We start from the raw sequence: 24,302 nt of genomic DNA, 5'->3' as shown, positions 1-24,302 counted from the left end.
CAGCGGCAGCAGCAGCAGCAAGAGACCTTCAGAAAGCCGGGGTTGCAGTAGTCTGAGATATGAAGATCTTGTTATGTCTCTGTTTCTCCTAAGTTCAGAATGGTTCATACAAACCTTACGCCACGTGTAGTAAAGGATGTACAGGAATATGGAATTTGCTTTGTAATAACTGGATGCTAAGGAAATAAAGACGTGCCTCTGGGTTTTTGTTGTTGGGGTTTTTTTCTGCCTTTTTTTTTAAATCGTTGGAAACAGAAGAGACTGATTTATTCAGAGAAAGTAAGTTTCATCTATCTTCACAATAATTTAAAGGGATAGTTTCAGAGCTGAAGGGTGACTGTTTTGCTACCTGTTCCCTTGCATCTGGGACTGAAAAGTGACGAGAAATGGACAGTGTCTCAGAGGAGACAGGAATGACCGAAGCTCGGTGAAAGCACACACTGATTGTTGTCTGCTGTCCTCTTCATGCAGTGCTGTGGGCTGGTGCACCGACGGCGAGTACGGGTTTCCTATGTAAGTTTTCATTTGCATTAGTATGATGTTAACTTGTGTGTTTCACTCCTAATATATTAGCTGGTAGGGTATGACCGAGGCAGGTATTTTAATGCATAGCTGAATGACTGACCAGAGTGCTAAGTACCTGTGAAGTAAGTTTTTACAGCCCAAAGACACAAGGATCTTTTTAACAGGTATGAGTCTTGCCATCTATTTTCTTGTAACTTGTTCATATCCTCAAGGATATGGTTTTATTTTTAGATGACCGGTAGTATTGAAAGACTGGTAGTCTGACCATTCTGATTTCTTTTTTTATATTTTGTATTTATTCTTGGTAGTAGCTCTGTGTAAGTGGAGTCCTTAGAAAAGGACATCTCTACTTATCCATAGGTGATAACTGAAAATCACTTAAAGTTATAAGCAATTCTGAACTGGGCACAAAAATTATTGGAAAGGCCCTGAGGAAACATAAAAATAATCTTGTGGGGTAGTTCTTTTGAAAAAGAGCAGTAGTACAGTGGCAGAAGTATAGCCTGATATTTTACATGGTGTATTTGCTTTCCAGAACAGGGTATTTCATTCCTCAGGTATGATATGACTGCTCTGTCTTGCAAAATGGCTGGCTCCAAAAAATTCCAAAAGGAAGGCCAGCACCAAAGCTTAAGTATTAGTAATGAAAAAGATCAAATACTAGCTGAAATATGTCTGAATTATACTCAGCTGACATAATAACCCTCAAGTAATTAATTTATGTTTTAACATGCCTCTTCTATTCTTCTGTTCAGTTTTCAGATAGACATGATAAGAAACAGGAGGTTGCAATGATCAGGATAAGCTGCAAATTGAAATTGCTGAGTATTAGCAACAAGCAGCTTGTAGCTTGTTGCACGAGAAAAGAGCAAAGGTATCAGGAGATACAGTTCTGTTGTCAGAATTACTGTGGATTTCTCTGTGTCATAGAAAGGTCCTTTAGAGATGCTTAAAAATTCACAGAACAGAAAAGATCACAGAACAAGCAAGGTCATAAATAGGTACAATCTAAGTCAAAGTTTGTGTAGGGATTTGATGGAGAGAATTGAATTGTTAAAAAAACCCTAAATCTCTCCTTCAGAACAAATTGCAGAGATGTAAACAACTGAAAATGTGAGTGTGGTCATAGTTGTTTTGCACAAAGCTGATTTGGCTTTGGGTGTATTTTGTTCTCACCAGTGCAACAGTTGATACTGTAAGAAGCAGGCAGAAGTATGGAGCGTCAGATGAGATAAAGGAAAGAACTTAAATAGTACTATATTTTGTATAAACTATGCAAAAACCAATGCATAGTTACTTTTAACCATCAATTCAGTGTAAAATCAAAACTTGGATATCTCTTATGCAGATACTTGATAATATTCCCACAATTATACAGAAGTTGAATTACAAATTGAAAACACTTCCTGTCAGCTCTCCCATGCCAGTGGAATTTAGGGCGTATGAAAATAATGTCCTCTTGAGATGCATCACCCACCCTTTCATTACTCCTTGTTACTGTTATTTAGCAGTAGCACCAGCCACTGTGAATAATATTATCTAGACAGAATCCCACGAACTCCATCGGGTATTTTGATGTTTGTGGGTAATGGAGAGAAAGGTGCTTAGTGAATGTTTTATAAAGTACTAAGCTTTGTACCTTTTTTCTGTGAGGGTATTGTGCAAAGCTGGTGGACCTCATGGTGTTCTGAATATCTTACTAACTGTTTACAAAGAAGAAGGTTGCTAAGTCTTAGTTAGGACAAGTGAAATGAAGTTTGCCCTTGATCTTTTTGGTCTGGATGCTATTACGTGAAAGATGACCGTGTTCTTAAATAACTTAATTACAATGAAAATTCTCTCTGTTGTTTGAATCCTTGATTATCCAAACCTGTTATTATTAAATTTTTTTGGCACTCCCAATGGCATTGGACTAATTGAGGTTGTACTGTGTGATTCTTTTGGGATGAAAGCACTGAAATTAAAGTGAGCCAAGATATGACCCTTTTTATTAACGTCTTACTCCCTGGGGAAAAACATTAGACTTTTATTCTGGGTTATTAGTTTACAGTTCTGAAGTTCCTTATGAACTGTAGTTGTTAATGATCTGTCTTGAAAGTTTGGGTTTTTTTATTTTTTTGGGGATTTTAAGGTACTGTACTTTATGTAACTGAAACATATGGCCAAACCTAACTGGCTACTGTGTGCCAGCAATACAGCTCATTCTGGCCTGGGTCCTAAAAGCTGTGCAAACCTTACGCATAATCAATCGCTTTGATGATGTTTTGGGTACCCTTAGTTACACAGGCTCCCATTGTTTTTTTGGAGGAGCAGCATTGTTGATAGATAAAATATTTGCATTCATATATTGCTCCTTTCTGTGATCCTCCTGCATGTTGGACTGTCATGCACAGAGATTAGTCCTGCATCTGTGTGCTGGGATAAAACTGAAGGCCTGGATGGGTTGTATCCTTCTTTCCTTCTTGCCAGGTTTTGCAGCTAATAAGTGGTGTGCAGACCACACAATGTTAACAAGATTAAATCTGGCTCACGAGAGCTCGCTTGGCTTGCCTGATCGTTGACTCTTCCTTCATCCTGGCACCATGTAATGCCTGAATCCACAAAATTTCCACTTTTCCTCATCTGTGGTTTCTTTGGAAAGGGTGATAGGGGCATGAAGTGTCATTTAATGTGATGTGTTTAATATGGTGTGAAATAACCTGCAGCTTCTAATGGTAGGAACTGTCGTAAGAACATTGTGACTGCGTGCTAATACTCAATTCCAGAAATAAAGACCCTCACACTGGAAATTTTCATGGCAAAAGTTGGAGATAGTTCCAAGTAATGTCTACACCTTATTCCATCAGTCATGTCTGTGAGTTGGGGTCATGCCATTTGTCAAATAGGATCTGTTTGGAGTGGTATGGAGGAGCAGCTGAGTGAAGTCCTTCCAGTGAATAATGTCATCTCTTTCTGGAAGTGAAGTCTAAAACATTAGTACTACTTATGTGTTGCCCAGAAATGTTTTCACAACTCTTACTGCCTACATGGTACAGAACATCTAAAAGCACTGGAGCCTAAAGACTGACCAGTTTATTTTGTTTTCAAACTTTAGTCCAGTCTATTCACTGTTGGTCCAGCCTTCAAGACAAGTTGCAATCTGATGGAAGTCACTCCGAAATCTTGTACTGTCTCCAGCTCGCTGTTCTCCCTGGAAGAGTCCGGAAGTGAAGGCTGTTTGGACACAGAGTCCAAGATAATTCCAGACTCTGCATGTTTCTGAGCAGAGCAATTCTGTCAACTACTTTGACTGACTGTATGTGTGCTGCCTTCTCTAACTGCTGCGAGTGATCTCATTTGCTGTGGTTCAACTTGCTGACCAAACTGGAAGAATTGTTTTTATGGCAACATAATAGGGGTTGACTGAACTTTTTAATCCATGGCAAGTGAAATCAAGGAAGAGGTTAGTTTCTTGAAAGACTGTTCAAGTCATTGTGCATGGAAGGGACCAAATCCATATCTGGAAGGCATCTGCTGGAGTATTCAGACAGGTAATTCCAAGCCCCTTGAGCATCCCAATGTGCTGCAGAGCCTCCTGGCTTCTCGGGATGCAGGTGCGTTCACAGAGTACATGTTTACTGCCATTTTTACAGCTATGTAAACAAGGAGTAGGTGAGCGTGGCCAGGGAGGACCAACATGATAGTCTGGATAGGCAAGCCGTGGGTTTGGAATCCATTGTACTTTAAATAATAGCTTAAAATCTTTAGCTGTCTGGATTTCCAACCGCTGACTTTCATACTGATATGTTTGAAAACTCATGTGGTTGACTTTTTGAATTTTTGTGGGCTTTTGTTGTTTGGTTCTTTTGTATAATTATCAAATTACATTTTTGCTTATGTGGAAGGACTATTCAGAATAAGTCTGAGCTGATGTTTTAAATATTTTTCTCACATATATTACTAATTTGATAAAGCATCGAGATGATGTCTGGAAGGCAAATATTCATTACTCTGGCTCTAATCTTAACAAAGTACTATTATAATTTGATATAAAAAAGAAAAAAAACCTTTAAAAATGCATTCCAAAACAATATAAAAATTATTTGAACATTAGTAGTGAAATTTATGGTATGGCTTGTACTGTGTATTTTAGTTTAATGTAATTAAAGGACCTTAGTATGGTTTTGCTTCAAGATGCTTCTTTTCTAATGGTGGGGACTGTAATTGGAGAGCTTTCTGCCTGCAGCAGTGAGTGGGCTCCAGACGTCAGGCTCTTTGTGCCTGTGTCTGGAGGATATTTCAGACCTCCTGAGGGAGCATTCTCTTTTTGGTGTTTTTAGATTTGTACTAGGGCTTTTTTTTTCTGTTCCTTCTGACATCGTAATCTTTTCTATCTATCACTTAATAATGTTTCTCACCAGACCATTCTTTATTTTTTGTAGCAGATGCTGTCCTTTCCTTTGTTCCTTTTGCTTGCCACCTCCCTTTCTCTTCTTCATTGCTGATTTATACTTATTTTTTTCTAGATAGAGCTACTTCTTTTACTCTTCTCCACCATGCTTCTCGTTTTGACCTGCAGAATTCTTGATACACATTTGAAAACTTCTTTGCTTCTGATGACATTAGTCTCAGCCCAGGATGGCACCTGCCAGGGCTATTTCTGTGACCCCCTGACACCCCTGTGCCATTAACTCTAGTCTTGCATCTATCCCTCTTTTCTCCGTTGCTGCTTTTGTCAGTTTTAGTGGAAGTTTGAGCTGTTCACAAGGACACAAGGAGAAGTTACAGGCTAAGGCAGCTGTGGGTGAGCTGTTATCAGAATTTACATCCATGATTTTCTTCCTATTGTATTGTAGGCAGAAAAGCACATGCTGAGGAGGAGGAGAGAAAGTATAAACAAATTGTGGTTTAGTTATGAAGACATTTAAAGGAATGTTTGTAGCATAAACATGTTATATTTACAGCTTAAGTGAACTGGCTGGAAAAGGAAAAAGTCCTTTAACTTTCTTCAGTGACTCCACTCAGTACTGGGTGCCTCAGCTAGGAAGGAACTCATAATCTATGGATTTGAGGCGATATTTTCTGTATTTAAGTTGTCTCTGAGAAGTCCTTTTGAATGTTTTCTATACCCTGATTTTATAATTTTTTGTTTTGATAGTATGGGAAGAAGACAGTCTGAGAATAAAGTGAAATAAACCAATGTGGCAATACTTAAAGAGCGAGGGATTTGCACCAAGACTCTCGTAGTCATTGTATACCAGCCAAACCAGGACTGTCAAACTTTGCACTCCCAAAATGAAAAGTAATAAATTCTCTTCATCTGCATTTATTTTGCTACAGCTGTCTAATAACCCATATTCACTATGCTCGGGAGTAGTATTGATGTTAAACTCTTCTGATTGCAGCTCCGGTCCTTTCAAGTGAAACTTCACACATTTGTTCCAATTGTTTTACTTTTCACATCATTAAGTGGCCATAATTTTTTTTGGACTCTGTGGCTCCATTTAAAAGATTTCTTTCCATTTTATAGCATAGATTTTGGACTACAAAACCTCTGTTTTCTTGTCTCCTTTCTTTAAATTCTTTTTTCTTGCTGCATTTCCTAGGTGCAACCTTAGAATTTGATTAACTAGCAAAAGGGGCTTCTTTTGAAAAAGAATCTTACATTTAGGAGAATTAAATGGAACATTTGCAGCTCAGTGTGCATTTTGAAGTAAAATTATATAACAATATGGCTGGTGGACAAAATATTGTGACAATATCCACAATAAGGACCTGCTGTCATTCCTTTTTCATTCTGTGTATAATGTAACTTCTTGAGTTAAAGATTTAAAATATGTAAAATTTCAAGGCAGCAACATCATCAAGATTTTAATTTTTTACTGAAGTAAAGAATTAGAGAACTCAAATTATTTTCCACTACCCTCATCTCTTAAGGCTGAGTTCATAATTCCTTTGGTAATTCTATCACTATTTCACTGTCGCTTAAATGGAGCATTATTTTTGTTACTTCCTGCTAATTTGGATATATCAAAGTCGTGACATTATTTGCATTGTTTTTGGCAAGAAGACCTTAGATGTGTGAAACCAGCTGGCTTTCCTTGTAAACTCCTTTTCCTTCATCAGTAGCACCCTTGAGTTGAATTTTATGCAAATTTTAATTTTAGAGTTTTCTGAACCTGTGTTTAAGTAAGGTGTTCTTAAAAAGGCTTTGTGTTTTCTGACACCTGTGATATATTACTGAAAATAAGTTGCAGATTTGCAACAAGCTGTACGCTTCAATCACTGGATGGTCCATGATGAGTCTATTGGAGTTAATGAGTGGGAATTGGGATTTGTAACCTCTGTCTCCAAACCCGTCAGTGATTCATCATGTGGCTGTGAACAAATCATATGGAAAGAGGCCTGAGGCGCTTCCTTTCCACAAAACTTGAGGAGAATCCTGCTGCAAAAGTATGTGTGCAGAAGTATAACATTTTTAACAAAATGTGAAAAAAGAGTATTTTTTAAAAAGAAACACTTAAAACTAACTTAAGAGATTGTTACAAGTAAAATGTAACCCATTTTCATGCTTCATTTCTTTTCAGCTTTTTTTCCTCTGTCTTTTCTCCCACTTCATACACAGTGAACTTTGCCATCCTCACTTGGTAAAATGTTTTTCTTCTTTGTTCTTAGTGTTTAATTGGTTTGGTTCTTTTTTCCTTTCCTGAATGTATTTTTTTCCCTTCAGTAGTTACTTTTTCTTTCTGCTCTTCTTGGGTTCAATGTCTTTGAGCACAATACTTACTGACTTCAGTGGTGGAGGAAAAATTTAAGTATTCTTGGCAATTTTAATACATTTTCTGATGAGTTGGCATTCCACGACAATTTTATGAGACTGTGAAGTCATAATAAATTAACTGGCTGTCTTACAATACTAATTGAGTCCCCTGCATTCTCTATGGAAGAATGCCATGCTTAATGTCTTTCCTACTATCTTTATACTAAACCAAAGTGATAAAATTAGAAACTTAGTAATAGGGAAATGAGAGGAAAATAAAAGAACACTTTTAGGTTTGAATAGAAAAGATAGATTCATAGAGTTCTGAACAGAGCAAGACTGCTTCACTGAGCAGATGTTCTTCGGGAAAAAGTCTTGTAATTGTTCTGTTGTGATTAAACATCCCCTTCCAACAGGAATTTTGAAGGAATACAGAAAAACTGAGCAAAGCCCGATAGAATTAAATCTGCTCAGAGATGTCAAGGGCAACAAGAAAAGTTTCTATAGGTATATTGATGATAAAAGAAAATCAAGTGAAAATGTGGGACCTCTCCAGACAGAAACAGGAGTCCTGGGTACTTGGGACATGAAGACTGAGGTGCTCAATGATTTTTTTACCTCAGTCTTCATTGAAAAACACTTCAGCCACACCAGCTAAGTCGCAGAAGGCAAAGGCAGAAACTGAGAAAATGTAGAACTGCCTGCTGTAGCAGATTAAGTTTCAGACCATCTAAAGAACCTGAAGGTCCACAAGTCCATGGGACCTGAGGAAGTGCGTCTGTGGAGCCTGAGGGAACTTACAGGTGAAGTGGCCAAGCCACTATCAATCATATGCAAGAAGTTGTGGCAGTCCAGGGAAGTTCCCACCGACTGGAAAAGGGGAAACATAATTCTGTACATTACGTAACGTGGAATATAAGGATGTGATTGGTGACAGCCAACATGGCTTTACTAAGGACAAATTACGCCCGACAGATTCGGTGTCTTTCTACAACTTGATTACAGCATTGGTGGATGAGGCAAGTTGGTCAGAGCATGGTGCTAATGACACCAAGTGTCGCGGGTTCGGTTTTAACTGGGCGGAAACACCAATTTAGTGTAGTGGTTTGGTCCAAAATACTCATTACTGTTTATCTGCTGTGAGATAAGAATTAGGAGAAATGCAAAGCAGGCACCAAACTTGAAAGAATATAAAGAAGTTTATTAACAGACCTAAAAGAAGAAGGAAAAGAAAATTATACCACCTTCAGAACTCTCTTCCTCCCCCCACCTTCCTCCCTTCTCCCACTGACAATGTGAAAAGACAACCCTTAAGATGTTCAGTCTGTTTACCACTTCCATAATAACCTTGTTCAGTCCATTTAGAAAGAGAAGTCTCTTCTTGCTCATGCTATGAAAACATTATCACAACGAGACAGCCGCCCACTTCCAAATATTGTTCAGTCCATTTAGGAAGAGGAGTCTCTCTGCCTGCGTGTGAGTCCTTTCCCCCGACTTGCAGCTTTTCCCGCAACTGCTTTCGAGGGTCCACTCTTGAAGTTTTTTGGGGTACAATTTTAAGGTTGAGCCGTTCAGAAACAAAAACAGAGGCCCTTCTCCTTCCCTGGGAGCAAAGGGTCTTCATCATCTTCATCGTTAGGACTATCTCTGGGAGCATCTCTAGGAACTGAGGTTTTCTCCTTTCCCATTTGGAGCAAAAGTCCTCATCTGGTTCATCTCTAGGGACTGAGGTTTTCTCCTTTCCCGTTTGGAGCAAAAGTCCTCATCTGGTTCATCTCTAGGGACTGAGGTTTTCTCCTTTCCCATTTGGAGCAAAAGTCCTCATCTGGTCAATCTCTCCCTGTCCAAACTTCTCATGAAATTACAGCTGCGTCAGCATCTGCCTATCTCAACGCAGGTGCTTCTGCTCACGAGTTGAACACTCCACCCCCCATATCTTCATGAAATTACAACAGGATACTCTGATATATCATAGCTTCACAACAGAATTTCAGCTTTAAGCATCTCCTCTCTCTCTTCCCTCAGGTTTTCAGCTCTTCACAGCAATAAAAAGGGTTAATCTCACCTCGGCCTTGCAGCTTTGCAGCTGGAATGTTGAATGTTTCTTATCGCATTGAATATCTTCTAGTGTGGATCACAGAGGTGATCACAACTTTAAGTGGCTTAGAGAATTGTCCATATTCAAACGGGCCAGCTGATAGGTTCTATCAGTTCCCAGAGGAAACTGTAAGCACCCTTTAGCAAGGACGTCCCTTCCGGGACTATGCTTGCTAACCTATGACACCAAGGCTGTGGGTTCAGTCCCTGTACAGGCCATTCACTTAGAGCTGGACTCAATGATCCTTGTGGGTCCCTTCCAGCTCAGAATATTCTGTGAATCTACCTGGACTTGTGCAAAGCATTTGACCCTGTCTGGTACAGCATTGTGGTCTCTAAACTGGGGTGACATGGATCTGACACATGGATCGCTCAGCACATGAGGAATTGGTTGGATGGTCACACTCAAAGAATTGTGGTCAGTGGGTCAATGTCTGAGTAGAGACCAGTGACAAGTGGAATTCCTAAGGGGTTGGTTTTGGGACTGGCACTGTTTAATATCTTTGTCAGCAATATGGACAGTGGGATAAAGATCTCCCTCAGCAAGCTGGCTGACATCAACAAGCTGTGTGGTGCACTCCACACGCTGGAGGGAAGGGATGACATTCATAGGCATCTTGTTCCACCTGAGAGGTGGGCCTGTGCCAGCCTCATGAATTTCAATAACACCAAGTACAAGGTCCTGCACCTGGATCAGGGCAATCCCAAGAACAGGTAAAGGCTAGTCAGAGAGTATTCTGAATAGATTGAAAGCAGCCCTGAGGAGAAGGACTTGGTGTCCTTAGACCAGAGGAGAAGGTGTTGGTAGATGAGAAGCTCCACATGACCCAGTAATGTGCACTCACAGATCAGAAATCCTGAGTTGCATCATCAATAGAAGCAGATTGTCCTGACTGTAGATGCTAATAATTCTGATGCTTAAACATCATATTTTCTGTCCAGTTAACCAAGCATGCAATACAAACTTATGTAAGAAACAGATTATTAATGAAGCTATTAGCAGGGCCTTTATACTGAGTGTGCTGTCTTAGTAGTTTATGCTTATTCTTTATTTAAAAATAGCTAGTCATCAGGGATGAGTAGTTTTTACACACTCTTCCTCTAGATGGAACCACTCTGCTGCTTCACTTGGATAAAATACTATTTGTTTTAACAGCTGAAGAATCTGTTGCAGAGTGTATTTGCAGTCATGCATCTATGTTCACATGTGCATGTGGGGCTCGGAGCGCTCTGTGTGGCATTAGAGCGTGATGCAAGAGAAGGAATGCTCCTGGGGTTTGTGTTGCTTCTGGGAATAAGTAATTTGGAGGTAGTGTTTGCACACTTTGATCTGTTCCAGAGTAGTGAAAATTACTATCTTTATGGGAATAATGACCTCTTTATTCTACAGCTGGTGAAATGCTTCATCTTGTCCATCGGCTCTGTAAAGTCTATTTCAGAGTTTATAACCAGACTGCTAGCAAGAACACTCACCATCTTCACATTTTGTAATCTTCTCTGCTTATGCGTTTGTGCACAGAACTTGGTTGACTATAGCAGATGTTGATACCTCTATTTTCAGTAGAAACATCTTGCTTCATTTATTGCTTTTCTATTTCCATTTGTTAGTTTCAGAAACCATCCCAGTCAAAATATCTTTCTTCTTCTTCTTTAACACTTTTCTCATGTTTTCAGATCATGAGGTTTTTTTAGTAAGTTGTGAGTACAACTTTTCTAAGGTTCCTCTGCTTTTACTGACTTAAAAATGTTCTGTTTACCTCTTGTTTTCCCAGTTGTTAATGTGAGCTGTATGTACTATATAATATACTCTTCATATTCTTTTCATTGAATTGTGAGCCACAGAATTTACTTACACTGGGTACTTCACTGTTTCTAAGAGCAGCATTCTTTCTAAGGCTTGTGTCACTGCAGGCCATGCAAAAGATTCAGAAAATAGACTGGTTGGAGTAATTATCTGCTTAATCAGAATCCAACATAGTAAAAGGTTGTCCAAAAGAGAAGAAAGAAAAATGTTGAATACAGTTAATTTAATGGATTTTAGTCTTCATTTTCTCCCGGAATACTGAAAGTGTGCTGAAACAGCATGACCCTACACAAAACCAGCATCAGTAAACAAATATAAGGTGCTGCAGCTAAGGAAAGAAAGGCTTAGTCATGCAACTCTTTAAGAACTTATCAGCAAAACTCTAGTTGGGAGGTTAGAAATCAGATTAATTTAGATCATGTTTGTATGGAATAATAATAAGATACTTGCACTGAAAGAAGTAGAGGCATGATAAAGAGAAATTTAGAGAGGATGTCAGAAGAAGTCAGCAGACCTGGAGGAGGTTTGCCATGTGTATAGAAAAAGTAGGTGGAGAGGAGTCACACTCATGGCACCTTCTTCAGTGGAGGAAATGATTACAATTGTTATGAACTACTGCCCCATTGCATTAAAGGTATATCTTTAATTTCATTAAAGATACGTTTGCATGTTTAATTTCATTAGAGATACGTTTGCATGTGTCTACAACCACAGTACCGTAATTCAAGTAAAACACACAGCTGAACTTTTGCAAATTTCAATGAAACTATATTGTCTAATGATTGCTGGTAATTGTCAAAGTATTATCATGTTTATCTTTTGAATTGTCACCATGCCATTAGTTATTAAACCTATTTGCATTTTAGTAAGTCAGTCTCTACAAGGACTAACATATTTGTGTAGGTTGCATATAAAACATATAAGGTATAGGTTGCAACCTATACCTTAGGAGAGGACAACAGGTGCGACACATCACCCAAGGGCAGCAGAAATGAGAGAAATGTTATCCTGACTGGGGAAAAGAAGTGTGTGTTAAACCAGGCAAGCACATGAAATGATACCTTGTCTAAGAAGGAAATATTTGCATCTCTGAGGAAACAGAACAGGATTTGTTTTGAGAGAAGAATAACCACAGGAGAAAATAAATTAAGTCTCAGTGACGAATGTTGAGGGAGAATTCAATGATCAGGTTAATTATAAAATGCTAAGTGCTTCACCAAAAAGAGATACTCAGTGAGGGTTACACAGTGAGGGTTGCACCCTGAGGGTTAAGATATGCAGAAAGATGGAAAATGGAATAGAAACACAGGAAAGTCTGTGGAAAGGAAAGATTCAGCTTCCTTCCCTTTGTCTTCATAAAACATTTAACTGTTGACTGCTTTGGAAGTTTTAAGGAAATATTTTTCTTTTTGTTTTAATCTTAAATGGGCTTGTGTCAAGGGTTGGACAGCTCCTGGGTGACAACATACCTCATCCAAGCCTATTGTGAGTCAAACAATTCATTCACTCTATCTTTTAAGAAATACGCTATTTGTCCAACATGTGTCCAGGGTGACCAATGGTAATAAGGTTTGCCCTGGAAAAGGGTGTCCTAGGGTCACATGAGTCTGTGTGTCCCAGTCACTGGTGGGGGAACCGAGACAGCAGTTTTTAAATGGGTCTCCAGTGAGCTTGCCAAGAAACATTTTAAAGTAAGTGTTTCCCTTGTTATGATCCATGATGATACATCTTCCCATCCATATGGAGTAGGATTTCTGAAAAATTAAAAAGATGTAACAACCAACCAACAACCAACTCCCCCCCCCATCATACACACACAAAAAAACCCCCAAATCCAAAATTAATTAAGAAGGCTTCTTAGGAGAGCTGGAGAATTGCACAGTAAATCTGAAATGCAGTGTCCTTGATCAGCCTTGCCATTGCCAAGCTCCTGCCAGCTGCAGACCTCCTGCAGGGGACCCTTCCTCCAGGTATGCATTTGAAAATGTGGTGTTTATGCCAAATATTTTCCTTTTATTTTATACTTATTTTTGAAATTGCTTTGGATTCAAAGAGATAAGACATCATGTCAACGTGTTTTTATGCCAACACTGTTGCTTATAGTTAAGGAGTTGACCCCAGTCTTATTTATGTTTCTAAGCTGGCTAAAGTGATCCTTGTGAGTTTTGAAGTGCCAAAGTACTGTAGACTGAAATAAACCTCAGACATGAACTGAAATAAGTTTTTCTCAAAGAAAGAAATAAAAAGGAGACAGAACAGAGATGATAAAAACTGTTTCCAGAAATAGTGATATTTACCTGTGGTATAGGCAGAGATCACAGAGACAGTTTTTGTTTGGTGAACTCTCTACAGTCACTCTTAGCAGAGCTCTGGCTGGATTCAAAGGAATTATCTCTGCCTGCTTGTGCAAACCTTGCTCACAATACCAGTTGTTGCTGTGAGGCTGTGTCACAGGAACACTGAACAGAAAGACTTCCTGTACTCTTAGAGAAATGGCATGATTAGAGGCAGAAAAAATTCTTTGTTTTCTTAGATACTGTAAAAATACAAAAGGAATGGGGTAGTTGTTTGGCATTAGGGAAGTCATATATTCTAGAAAAAAATGTATTCAGAGTACATGGATGGTAGATGAGACAGAAAAGGGGTTTATGACTAATACAGTAAAATAGTAAACTTTTTTCAAGAACAATTCAACCAGCTGGAAATGAAAAATTTGTAAAACTGCCAAAGTCAGTGAGACCCTAAGCAATTTGCTGATTGAATGATGATCACATGTACATGTGCCTGTGGGTTCTGTTTAGTTTCTCTAATTTCATGCTGTAAATTTAAAGCATCTAAAAAGGGACAAATTAGACCACAAAATAAAACCTGTAGTGTTAGTAATTTCTTTAGAGCTTGTATTTTCTTTTTTGTGTGCGTGTGGCAAGTGTCTGGGGTGCTCTCCATATACAAAGGTGTTTGAATCACAAATTAAAAGTAACTTCTCTGTCACTTTGCTATCACATAAAATGTGGATTTCTGCCCTAAAAGTAGGAAAATAATTTTTAAAAATTTTTTAATAAATGACTGAATCTGGTTCCTTGATTTAATATAGCAAATTACATTGACAATTTGTAATATAACAATTTATTTTGCCTAGAGAATTTGTGGATGCCCCATCCCTGGTAGTGTTCAAGGCCAGCTTGGATGGAGCTCTGAGCAGCCTGATCTAGTGAATGGCATACTGCCCATGTCAGGGGGCTTGGAGCTGCAGTCCTTTCCAAACCAAACAATTCTATGATTCCATGAATATAAGTGACTAAGTTATTGAGGTAAATGCAAAACTCTCGCTGTGATTTCAACAGGTTAACATTTTCAGTTTGATCTTCAGAACTCAGTGTACTTCCCAAACTGAGTGGTGCAGTGTGGTATCATTATCATAACACTACAGACCAGTTTGGCCAAGCTGCAGGGCTGACTAGTGACAGTGAACATTAGGGCCAGGGAAAAATTTATTATAAGAAATTCCTTCTTTCTGGACTGGGGAATCGTTTACATCTCCCAATTTGAACTGGATGAGAAAATAAAATGTGCCAGTTACTCACAACTCAGAAGGGTAAAGTCTGTTGCCCAAGGCAAGTAAATTGGATGAATTTAAGGCCTATTTGATGGAATTGTAATGGAGTCTTGCCAAAACAAGATGCAAACTCCAGGAAACTGGAGAAGGTATGACCAGGACTATTCTCAGCCACCAAGGCTAGCTCTTCTGTATTGGTTTCAGCTTGTTGAGTCAGGATGTCTTTGCCAGCCCAGCACCAAGAATATATGGGAACATGTGGGCTGCTGCTGTGTTAGGTTAACTTGTTCTCCAAATGCTCTAAAGTCTCAGAGATCAGTGGGAAGATCTGGCTTCACACATTTTGTGAAAATTAAGTTTCAAGACTTTGCCAGTGGCTGCACTTTGCTGTGAAGGAAGACAAACTAGAGACCCTAGGAGACCCCATTGCTGCTGTGGCCACTGCCTCCCTCCTCCTGCATCTTTCTGCCTCCTTCTGCCTCCTGCCTGCCTCTTCCTGCTTCCTTCTGAGAAGGAGGAGGAGGAGGCTGGAGTGATGTTGCCTCTTCAACAGTTTAAGCTGAAGATAGATTGCAGCCTCAGTGTTACATACTGTGTATCACATTGAGATAAAGATGTTTCTGGCAGGTTATGAGCTTTATAAGAATCTCTCCCATTTTTCCTTGACATGAACTCATCTGGGTTTGCAGAGTGGTCTGTCCCACTGGCTCCTCTGAGCTCAGGAGGCCACTCTCTGGCACTACTGACAACAGGACACTCCTGTTTACAGGCACCATAAATTGCTGCCCACCATTCTGTCATGTGCTGGTTGCTTTCATCCCTCAATGCCCAAGATGTGCTCCTGAGCTTGCTCTGCTGCTGGAACGTTTAATTTGGTGCATGAAGTATGATGTAATTTGTGGCCTTTTTCCAGTACACTTCTCTTGATTATATTGGATTGTGTTGGGCAGCCCAGGAGGATAATCTGTGTATATAATACATAAATATTACCTGGCCAAGCTGAACTTTATTTAATTACCTTTTCTTTGTCCCCTCTTCTGCCTTTTCTCCCCAGAATGTCTCTTTGACTTTAACTACAAGGGTACTCTAAGCCAGAGCCAAGTGCTTTCCCTTGATCTGTCCTGGACTGGCTGCTCCCACCACTCCTGCTGTCTTCCCTGCATGATATGATCCATCATATCATTTTGTCTGTAGCAAATATAAATAGGCATGAGAAAAGAGAGATTTAAAAAAGGCTGTATAAGACAGAATATTTCTTGATGCATGGTCTTCAACTCAAATACTGTAATCTTTTCTTTTAATGGTGTTTTTGAGAGAATTTTTGTTTTGAAATCTGTGCTTTGCAGTATGTTGCTTGTCCCTGAGGAATGATGTGACATAGTAGAACAGACTCTGATTTAAACTGGCTTTTCACTGATGATTTAATTGATTAAAAGACAACATTGTGTGAGTTTAAAATTAAACTGTCTGAAAGGCTTTCACAGTTCTAGTAGTGATTTTGAATATCACTCGTCTAACCTCTATTGTTTTCAGCAATTTGGGCTTGAAATGCTTGATGATCTTGTCTAACAGCAACATATAATAAACTGTTATTGCTATAGTCTAGGGTACTTGGCTTTTTAGTCCATGACATTTTTCAATTGATTGCCACAGGAAAACAGTATCCTCTGATGGTGTATTTAATTAGGGTTAGAAGTAAAGAAAAAGTTAAAATAAATTTTTGTTTCCCCAAGCACTGGTATAGTTTTCATGGCTTTGCTTGTGTGTGTAGAATGTTTTTGTTGTTTTGTTGTATAAAATATTGCAAATGAGTCAATTCCTTTTGTTATTTTTGTCCTTTGTGTATTCTGAAGGAACTGTTTGAGTGGTCATAAGACAAAGAATAGAAAAATGGAAAATATTCAAGTCATGTCAGTAACTCATAGTAAAGGTTATTACACAGCTATTCAAATAAGTGCATTAAAACACATTTAATGTAAATATATTTGGATGAGAGATGCACATGAATGGGTTGGGGTAGTAAGTTCAATAGTGTACTCGCTGTACTTTTGATTTTCTTACATAAGAATTATACAAAACTTTTCAGGTATAGAAACAATTACTACATTTTTAAAAGAAGAGATACGAGAGCTCCTTTTGCTCACCAAGGCTTGAGGAATTTTGTTTCATAGAAGCATTCTTTGAATTAATATGCTACTTCAGGAATTGACACCTCTCTTAACATTTAGTACATCTTCTTTTACAAAAAGGTTTGATTTGCCTTGCCATTTATTACTGATAGTTTCTTCTTATTATTTTTTCTTAGTGATTTTGATTACAATTTAATGTGTGGCACTCACCAACTCTTGAATTTCAATTCCTTGAATATTTTTAGTACTTCCATTATTATTTATATACAATGAACTGAAATACCACTGAAATACTACATTTACATACTCTTTAAGCTTTCCTTTGCCATGAGCATGTAATTAATTTTCTACTTATAAATATCGAATGTGACTTTTTCATTTACCTCTAAAGCATGATGCAGAAGCCAGTAAAAATCAGATACTTTTTGTTTTCCGTTTCTTGTGGTGAGCCATGTTTTTTACACTTTCCTGCGTTATTATGAAACTTTTTTTTTTTTTTTGTGCTGCTGAATAGGACGGATATGAAAAGAAGTTTTATCCTACCAACCTTAGAAACTAACTACAGAAACAGATACTGTAGGTTATTAATATCCATAGAATTTCTTCCTGTTCCGAGAAACATCATCTCTGAGTCAGCTGCATTATCTCAGATAATGTCCTTTGAAAATATGAATGATGATTTTAAACTATGACAAATGGTGAAGAACCATTTTTGAATCAAACTTTGAGTTATCTGAATTTTGGTTGGTTTTACAGCTTTGCAGTTGGGGGTTCTTTTCCCATTTTCTTCCCTCTCTGCTGGACTGTAGCAGCTGGGCAGCAGCCTTCTTGCCTTGCTGCCTGACTCCTCCATTCATCATCCCATGCACATTGACTCTGAATTGTGGAACTTGGAGGTTTTGTACAACCATGGCCTATATTCCAGAAGATTTTTATTTTGAATGAGACTAGAGAAAATAAGCTGATCCTTTGAGAAACACTAGGTACAAGTAGGATTTGGAATAGGCTGTGGGGATCTGCCTCGAGCAGGGGTTGGTCTGCTGCTGTCTTTTTTTTGCTGGCCAGGCTGGGTGGTGATATGATAGCACTGCTGGCTGGGACTCAGGGGAGGGACGGGAGGCTGGGAGTCAGAGGACTTGGAGGGGAGCTCAGCAGCTGGGCTGTGCAGTCACGAGTCACTTGGTGGCAGGGAGGGATGACCACTGAGATGTAGAGCTGTCAGGGACAGCAGCAGGAGGGCACAGTGTCTAAGCTGCAGTATCTTTCCACTATGTAAGCAGACCATGTGTCCCATCCTTTCTGAGGCCTGGCCATTTCTCTGTGTAAAGAACAGTAATTATGGTTTGGCAGCCCATGTCACGGTGTGTTATGTATGCAAAGGCTTTTCTTTAATGATCTTCATTAAGCAATGCATTCCTATAATGTTCATCTAATTGCTTCACAAACTTTAATGAGCAAATTTGAAGCATTTTTTTTCAAGGTCACAATCTTATTTCTGTTTTGTATCTAGAGAGAAGACACATTAATTCCAGCATCTACTTATTCTGAAGAGCCAAAATGAATGATTTGGGCAACATGCATCTGTTTCAGCCACAGCTCTGAACTGAGGACAGTGGCTGGGAAGCTTGTTGCAGTCAAAATCAATGCATGCATTCATATGGTTTCTTTTCTGGTGGTGATGGTGTTGGAACTTTTATTAAAACCTATAAAAAAAGGAAAACCTTGTGTAAGAAAGCATTGAGATTAGGAAGTCAGTTATTTGAAAGCTAAAACACCCTAGAATTCTGTGTATATGGTGCAATGTAGTATTTAAAGACCAAGAGCAAAATTCTATTTTTCCTAAGATCACGGCTGTATTCATCACTGGATGGCTGATATTCAGGGAAAAAAACCTCAGTTTTCTTGATGTGAGACACCACTTTGTTCCTGAAGGCAGAGCTAAGTAAGTAAATGTAGGGCAGGAAGAGAGAGGATAGTTTTATGAATAAAATGGAAATAGTTTTGGTACTTACTTGGCTTTTGGCAAGCTTGAACATTTTTCTTAAATCAGAAATTCTGTTAATAGTCTAAGTGTCTTGTGTACAACTATTTGGGAATACCCAGCTTAAAACAGGTCTGTGATCTCAAAATTGAAGTGATGAAGATTTGTGTCCAGAACTGCTGAGTATGCAATACAGAGAAAGTCCACAAGTGTGCTCTAAATACAGAAAGCATTACAGTATGTTAAATTCTTGAAAGGATCAGACCAGAATCCTCTCAGACTAGATTGCTCATTAACTAATGGACTCATCTGGAATTTATATTCCAGCTATCAGATGAGAATAACAGCAGCAGCTTCCCTCACAAGCTTCTTCTGAAAACACGCTCATTTAATACAGAAAAACTATCCGATGTTGCAGTGACTGTACAAAAAGTGCCACATCTGAAAGGAGAGGATGCATGGTGCAGAATATTTCTGTCATTTTAGGTTTATTGTTCAGCATTGTTCTTCTTACGAGGACCTTCTGTTTTCTACAATGAGATTTGTGTCCTCTGGAATTAAAGATTGCAGCATAGGTCCTACTTATAACAGGGCTGATTTCTGGACTTTCTAGTCTTGTTAGCATTTCAATTTTCAACCCTTGTTGTCTTTTATTTCATTATATTTTAGCAGTAGGATTTTTTTAATGTATGCTATTGGTCCTTATTTAGCTGCTTAAAGTAAAAGTCAGTATTTCAAAATCCTTCTGTGTGAGGAAATAACTTTAGTTCATTTTATTTGAGCGCATCTGGCAAGCCATTAGCAGCTGCTGCTCTAAAATTCTGTGAACTGAGTTAACATTAAGAAGGAGAAAGCTCAAATACCAGCTGTTTTTCAGCTTGTATGTGTAGAACCAAGTGTATATTTATTGTCACAGTATATAGGGACAGATCTGATCTAATCCATTCTACACCAGTGACAGTGCTGTAGGATACTTTTGTGTTCGATGCTGATGTAACAGACACTAGACTTATATTCTTTAACTTTCAGAATGGAATAAAGTAATTTCTCTGTGAAATATTTTCTTTAATATGTCTAGACATGGTATATTTGAAGCAGAACTGTTTCTAATAACTGCTTAACATCTCATTGAGACTTTTTCACTGCATAAAGTTTCCACACTGCTGGATTTATATCCAGTCATACACCTTTGGATTCCACCCGTCCAACTACTAGAATTTGAATCTCAGTGCACTTAGTGAAGGCAATCATCCACTCTTTTATTTTAGTCCCAATCATTTAAAATTACAGATATTGCTTCAGCTCCATGACTTACGTAGACTTACGAAAAAAGGGGGGATCTAATTAAAAACTGTGTGCATATAAACTTTCTTTCTAGTATATGCAACGCAGAGTGTATCAGACTTAGCTTCTGATTACCTACAACGTGGACTACAGAAAGCAGAAGACTGTAAGTGTTTAGAAATCAGATAGTAATTTCCAGTGGGAAATACACACATTTTATCTGTGCCAGTTGCATAAGCAGTTTCTAGAGTTTCTTTTAACAAAATAAGAAATTTATGTTGCCACCTTGGAAAAGACATTAATATTATTTTAATACCCACAAATAAATCACAGACCATCCACAAATTGAATTCTTGGAATCATAAACCCATTGCATTTATGCAAATACGTTAAATAATCAGTAAAGTGACAGATGATGCTTGAAGCATAATCTAGGTCTGTATCATGAGTAGATAATAATATTAAGTTCTTATTTAGGAAGTCCTAGAAAAATGTTGTATGTTGTAATGCAAACTGCATCTGTCTGTCACATTCAGAGTATCTGTCAGCTGGACTTAATTTTGTACATTTTTTAAAATTGCTTTTTATAAGATTGCTCCTTTGTTCTGTTTCACCATCTTTTCTGTTTTGTGTTTTGTTTTCTTCTTTTCAAGACAAAATATCACAATTTTGGGATGTACTGTACCTTTTTACCTCATAGCTCGTATTTGCATTTAAATTTATATATATATGTATATATATATATATATATATTTGAATATGGTTCAGGCAGGTAACCTTCCTTGTATATATAATGATATACTTTGGAAAAAGAATATTTGAATTAAATGCTCTTGGTGAGTGGTGTAGATACTGTCAGTGGGATTTGTGGATGTTCCCCCAGGGAAAGATGATGCTTCTCACAAGTTCAGTGCTCAGATGCCACGTAGGTGCGCTTGGACTGGATCCATATCTGAGCAGCAGCAAGCAGGTACACAGAGCACTTTGGGTACGTAGTGCCACTCTTTGATATACTATGCTTTCTGGTGAATCCATGAGACTCCAACAAACTCTTCCATCTGGAAATGGTCTGAAACACTCCCCTGTAAATTCATGCAGCTGCTGAAAGTAGGACCCCTTTTCTCTCATTTTTAAAGACGGTGCGGTCTGGCTTGTTTTCCCTGCACTGTTTCTCTTACAATGGACTGCTCCAAATGCTCTCATACTGTGCAGTGAAGCATAAGTATTTTGCAAATGGTACTGGCCCGTGTGCTGAGTGAGGAAGCAGAGGTCTTCCTGTATAATCCGATTTCAATCAACTCACTCTAATCACTACTGATAGTTGCAAAATTTAGCCTGGATCTGCTCTGGTAATCTAGATTGACAGGAGGTAAAAGTAAAAGGACAGAAGGGCAGAGGAACAAAGAGAAACAAGCAGGAACAGTGATCTTCTGCCTTTGCTTGCCGTTCTGGTACGCGCGTCCGTGCCAGCGGTGAGCCCAGCGCTGCAGGAGGGTGCTCCGAGAACAGGTGCCCTCTGTGGGGTGCCACGCCACGGGCACGGATGGTGCAACAGGTACCTGCCCGAGCTGTTGGCATGCATTATTTATTGACATCGAGATCCTAATTCTCTTTATTACTCTAAAGATCCTGGGGTCGTGAAATATTCAGGCATAGCAGCAGTTAAACAGTGCAGCCAGCAGCTGTGTGTGTCTTTGACATCCTCTGAAGGCGAGTGGCTTCCAGTGCTGGGCTTCATTCTCCTACGAGCTCAATGCTTGGCTGGAAGCTTGGAGGATAACTGGACTCTGCATTTTCTCACTGGGCTGGTGAAGTGTGTGTGGGAGTAAGTCCCTTGGACTTTTGGTTTTAACTTTTCAAAGGGAAGAGCCAACTTTGGATTTCATGGATATACAGAAATACAGGCAGCTGCTGCTGAAGACAGGTATGTCTCGGTTTGACTGGATTATACATCGGGAAGAAAAATGACTTTTTTTATTGTTACCTGACCACATGCTCTGTGTGCCTGTGTCAGCCAGGCTGAGGAACTCTACACCCTAGGGTAACCACGGCACCTGGACTACCCCTCCATCTGACTTTCCATGCTGGTGGGGCTGCTGTTGGTTGTTTCAGCCTTGCATGTTGCCATGCTAAAAACACCCAAGGCTAAAAATGTGTCCTGGGTAAGTACAGAAGCATGAACAAAGTTTCTATAAGTGTGGATTTTTCAGGTATATATGAATATGCTTTTCTCTATATATGTGGAAGTATAAACTTAGACAGACTGAGGTATAAGGTAGATTAAAAGATTATAAATCATTAAGATCGTAATTATTTAAAATATTTCTAAGAATTAAGAAAAAAAGACTATTTTGAACACTGGTAATTTGAAGGAACTGTACTAGGAAATGTTACGACAGACTTTCAACTTACTTGTTTCTTATATATACTTTCCATCTGTGCTAGTAAAGCATTTGTGCTACATACTTTTATATCAATTGAAAAATTTTTGTGGATTTTTGGATGCAGACTTAAGGCTTAAAGAGTAAGGTTTAAAGATTTTCATGGGATTAATGAATAACTGTAGTTTAATTTCTATTTTTTTATACTTCAGTGGTTTGATACTATAGGTGTTCTTCTATGTAGTTTGATTCACATCTTCAAACACTATTTATAAAGTCCCAGGAGTTGTTTCGGTACGTTGTTAATAAGTTGTAATACACAGTGGGATGAGGGAGTCCACATTCGGTGTCTTTTCTGTTGACTTTCTTCTTTTTAAGTAAGGAAATACATTTTTATTTTGTCCTTATCCATTATTTCTGTATCAGAAACTAGGATTCCTGTTGGAGAATAAAGTAAGCCATGAAATACAATTCCTGACTAAGAAACAGTGCCCTTTGCTTACCCCCATCATGGATGATTATACAACTCTACCAGTGCACAGCCTGCTCTACCGAATAAGCACAGTATCATCAAATTGCAGGTCTACACAGAGTCCTGGAAATGCTGGCAACTGCTCAGTACATAGCTTTAGGGCTTCTTTAGTGACCTCACTGAGTCCCAAATATTGCCCCAAGTGTTCCTCATAACTGCATTACCTTGTCTACAGTGCCAGGGTTTTCAGCAGTAAAGGATGCCACTGCCAGCTCTGAGGTTCAGATCCCTTCCCTTCCCTTCCCTTCCCTTCCCTTCCCTTCCCTTCCCTTCCCTTACGTTTACTTCCCTTCCCATCCTTGTGCCATGCCTGGCCTCAGCTGCTCCCCATCTGCCTGCACGCGGCTTCCCTGCCCTTCCCTTCCCTTCCCTTCCCTTCCCTTCCCTTCCCTTCCCTTCCCTTCCCTTCCCTTCCCTGCTGTGAAAATGCATTAAGTTTCAGATTACTTAGAAATTTAAGTGTGTTCATGAAGCAGGCTATGATATGAGCCTAGTTGAGAGATGTTTGTATCCCCCAATTTATGTACTGAGGGACAAACTGCTCACATACACAGTGTCTCTTCTTGGAAGTAGAAATCTCATATGTCTGCAGATATGATGGGTTACAAGTTTGGCTATTTAAATATAAGGTATATGTATGTATTCAAATACCTATTTCTGGTGATTATGTTGGAGAATGTGGAAATATTTACTCTTACCAATAGTTTTGCATTGTGGAATAGTCACCAAGGATAAAACAAATAAGTCCTTTCTTGCTCTCCATCCTTTCATTACCAATTTGCATAAAAAAAGGAAATAGATACATGCTGTCATGAAAATGGTAAATTTTGGTAATCGTTTCAACTGGATGATTGATACAGAGTTTATCTATCATAGCATGGCCCTACGTTGTGGACATTAATGACCTTTAGTTGTTTCATTAAACCCATAGTTGCACATGTGAAATGTATAAACTATAAACTGATTTGAAAACTCCAGTTCAAAAATGACAACTTACATGATTGCAACTGTGTGCTATATAAAGAAATAGATGCTGCATCCAAACCATTGTAGCATCTGGGATTACTTCTACTTCATATGCAATTTTTTCCGTTGAATAAAAACCACAAAATTTCTGCAAAAACTATCTGTAAGGATTTCTGACTTAATTTTTAACTAAGTGTATTCTATTAGTAATTTACATTTGTAACTGGATAGTTGTTTGAGCTAAATGAAGAAATTAATGGCTATAAAACGATGGAGATAGTTTTATCTGTCTTGCATTCATCTCTTTC

General features: G+C 38.7%; 1 protein-coding gene across 6 annotated transcripts in view; it reads left to right on the top strand.

Annotated features, from left to right (window-relative positions):
- The window catches only part of CACNB2 (calcium voltage-gated channel auxiliary subunit beta 2), a 231,219-nt gene that overhangs the window by 57,508 nt on the left and 149,409 nt on the right, over positions 1-24,302 (top strand). For 2 of the 6 annotated variants that reach the window (XM_017729193.1, XM_017729184.1), the window contains exon 1: positions 21,507-22,277. The exons of 1 other annotated variant lie outside the window; for it this stretch is intronic. In XM_017729193.1, coding sequence (XP_017584682.1) covers positions 22,197-22,277 — 81 coding nt within the window. In that variant the 5' untranslated portion in view covers positions 21,507-22,196. Of the gene's footprint in view, positions 1-21,503; positions 22,278-24,302 lie in introns of those variants that run through there. 3 more of the 6 variants (XM_017729191.1, XM_017729185.1, XM_017729192.1) reach the window with 2 other exon arrangements.

The sequence above is a fragment of the Corvus brachyrhynchos genome, unplaced genomic scaffold (assembly GCF_000691975.1).
Source record: "Corvus brachyrhynchos isolate BGI_N302 unplaced genomic scaffold, ASM69197v1 scaffold142, whole genome shotgun sequence".
Lineage (NCBI taxonomy): Eukaryota > Metazoa > Chordata > Aves > Passeriformes > Corvidae > Corvus > Corvus brachyrhynchos.
Note: the sequence above shows the minus strand (reverse complement) of the source record. Positions and strands in the feature narration are given on the sequence as shown.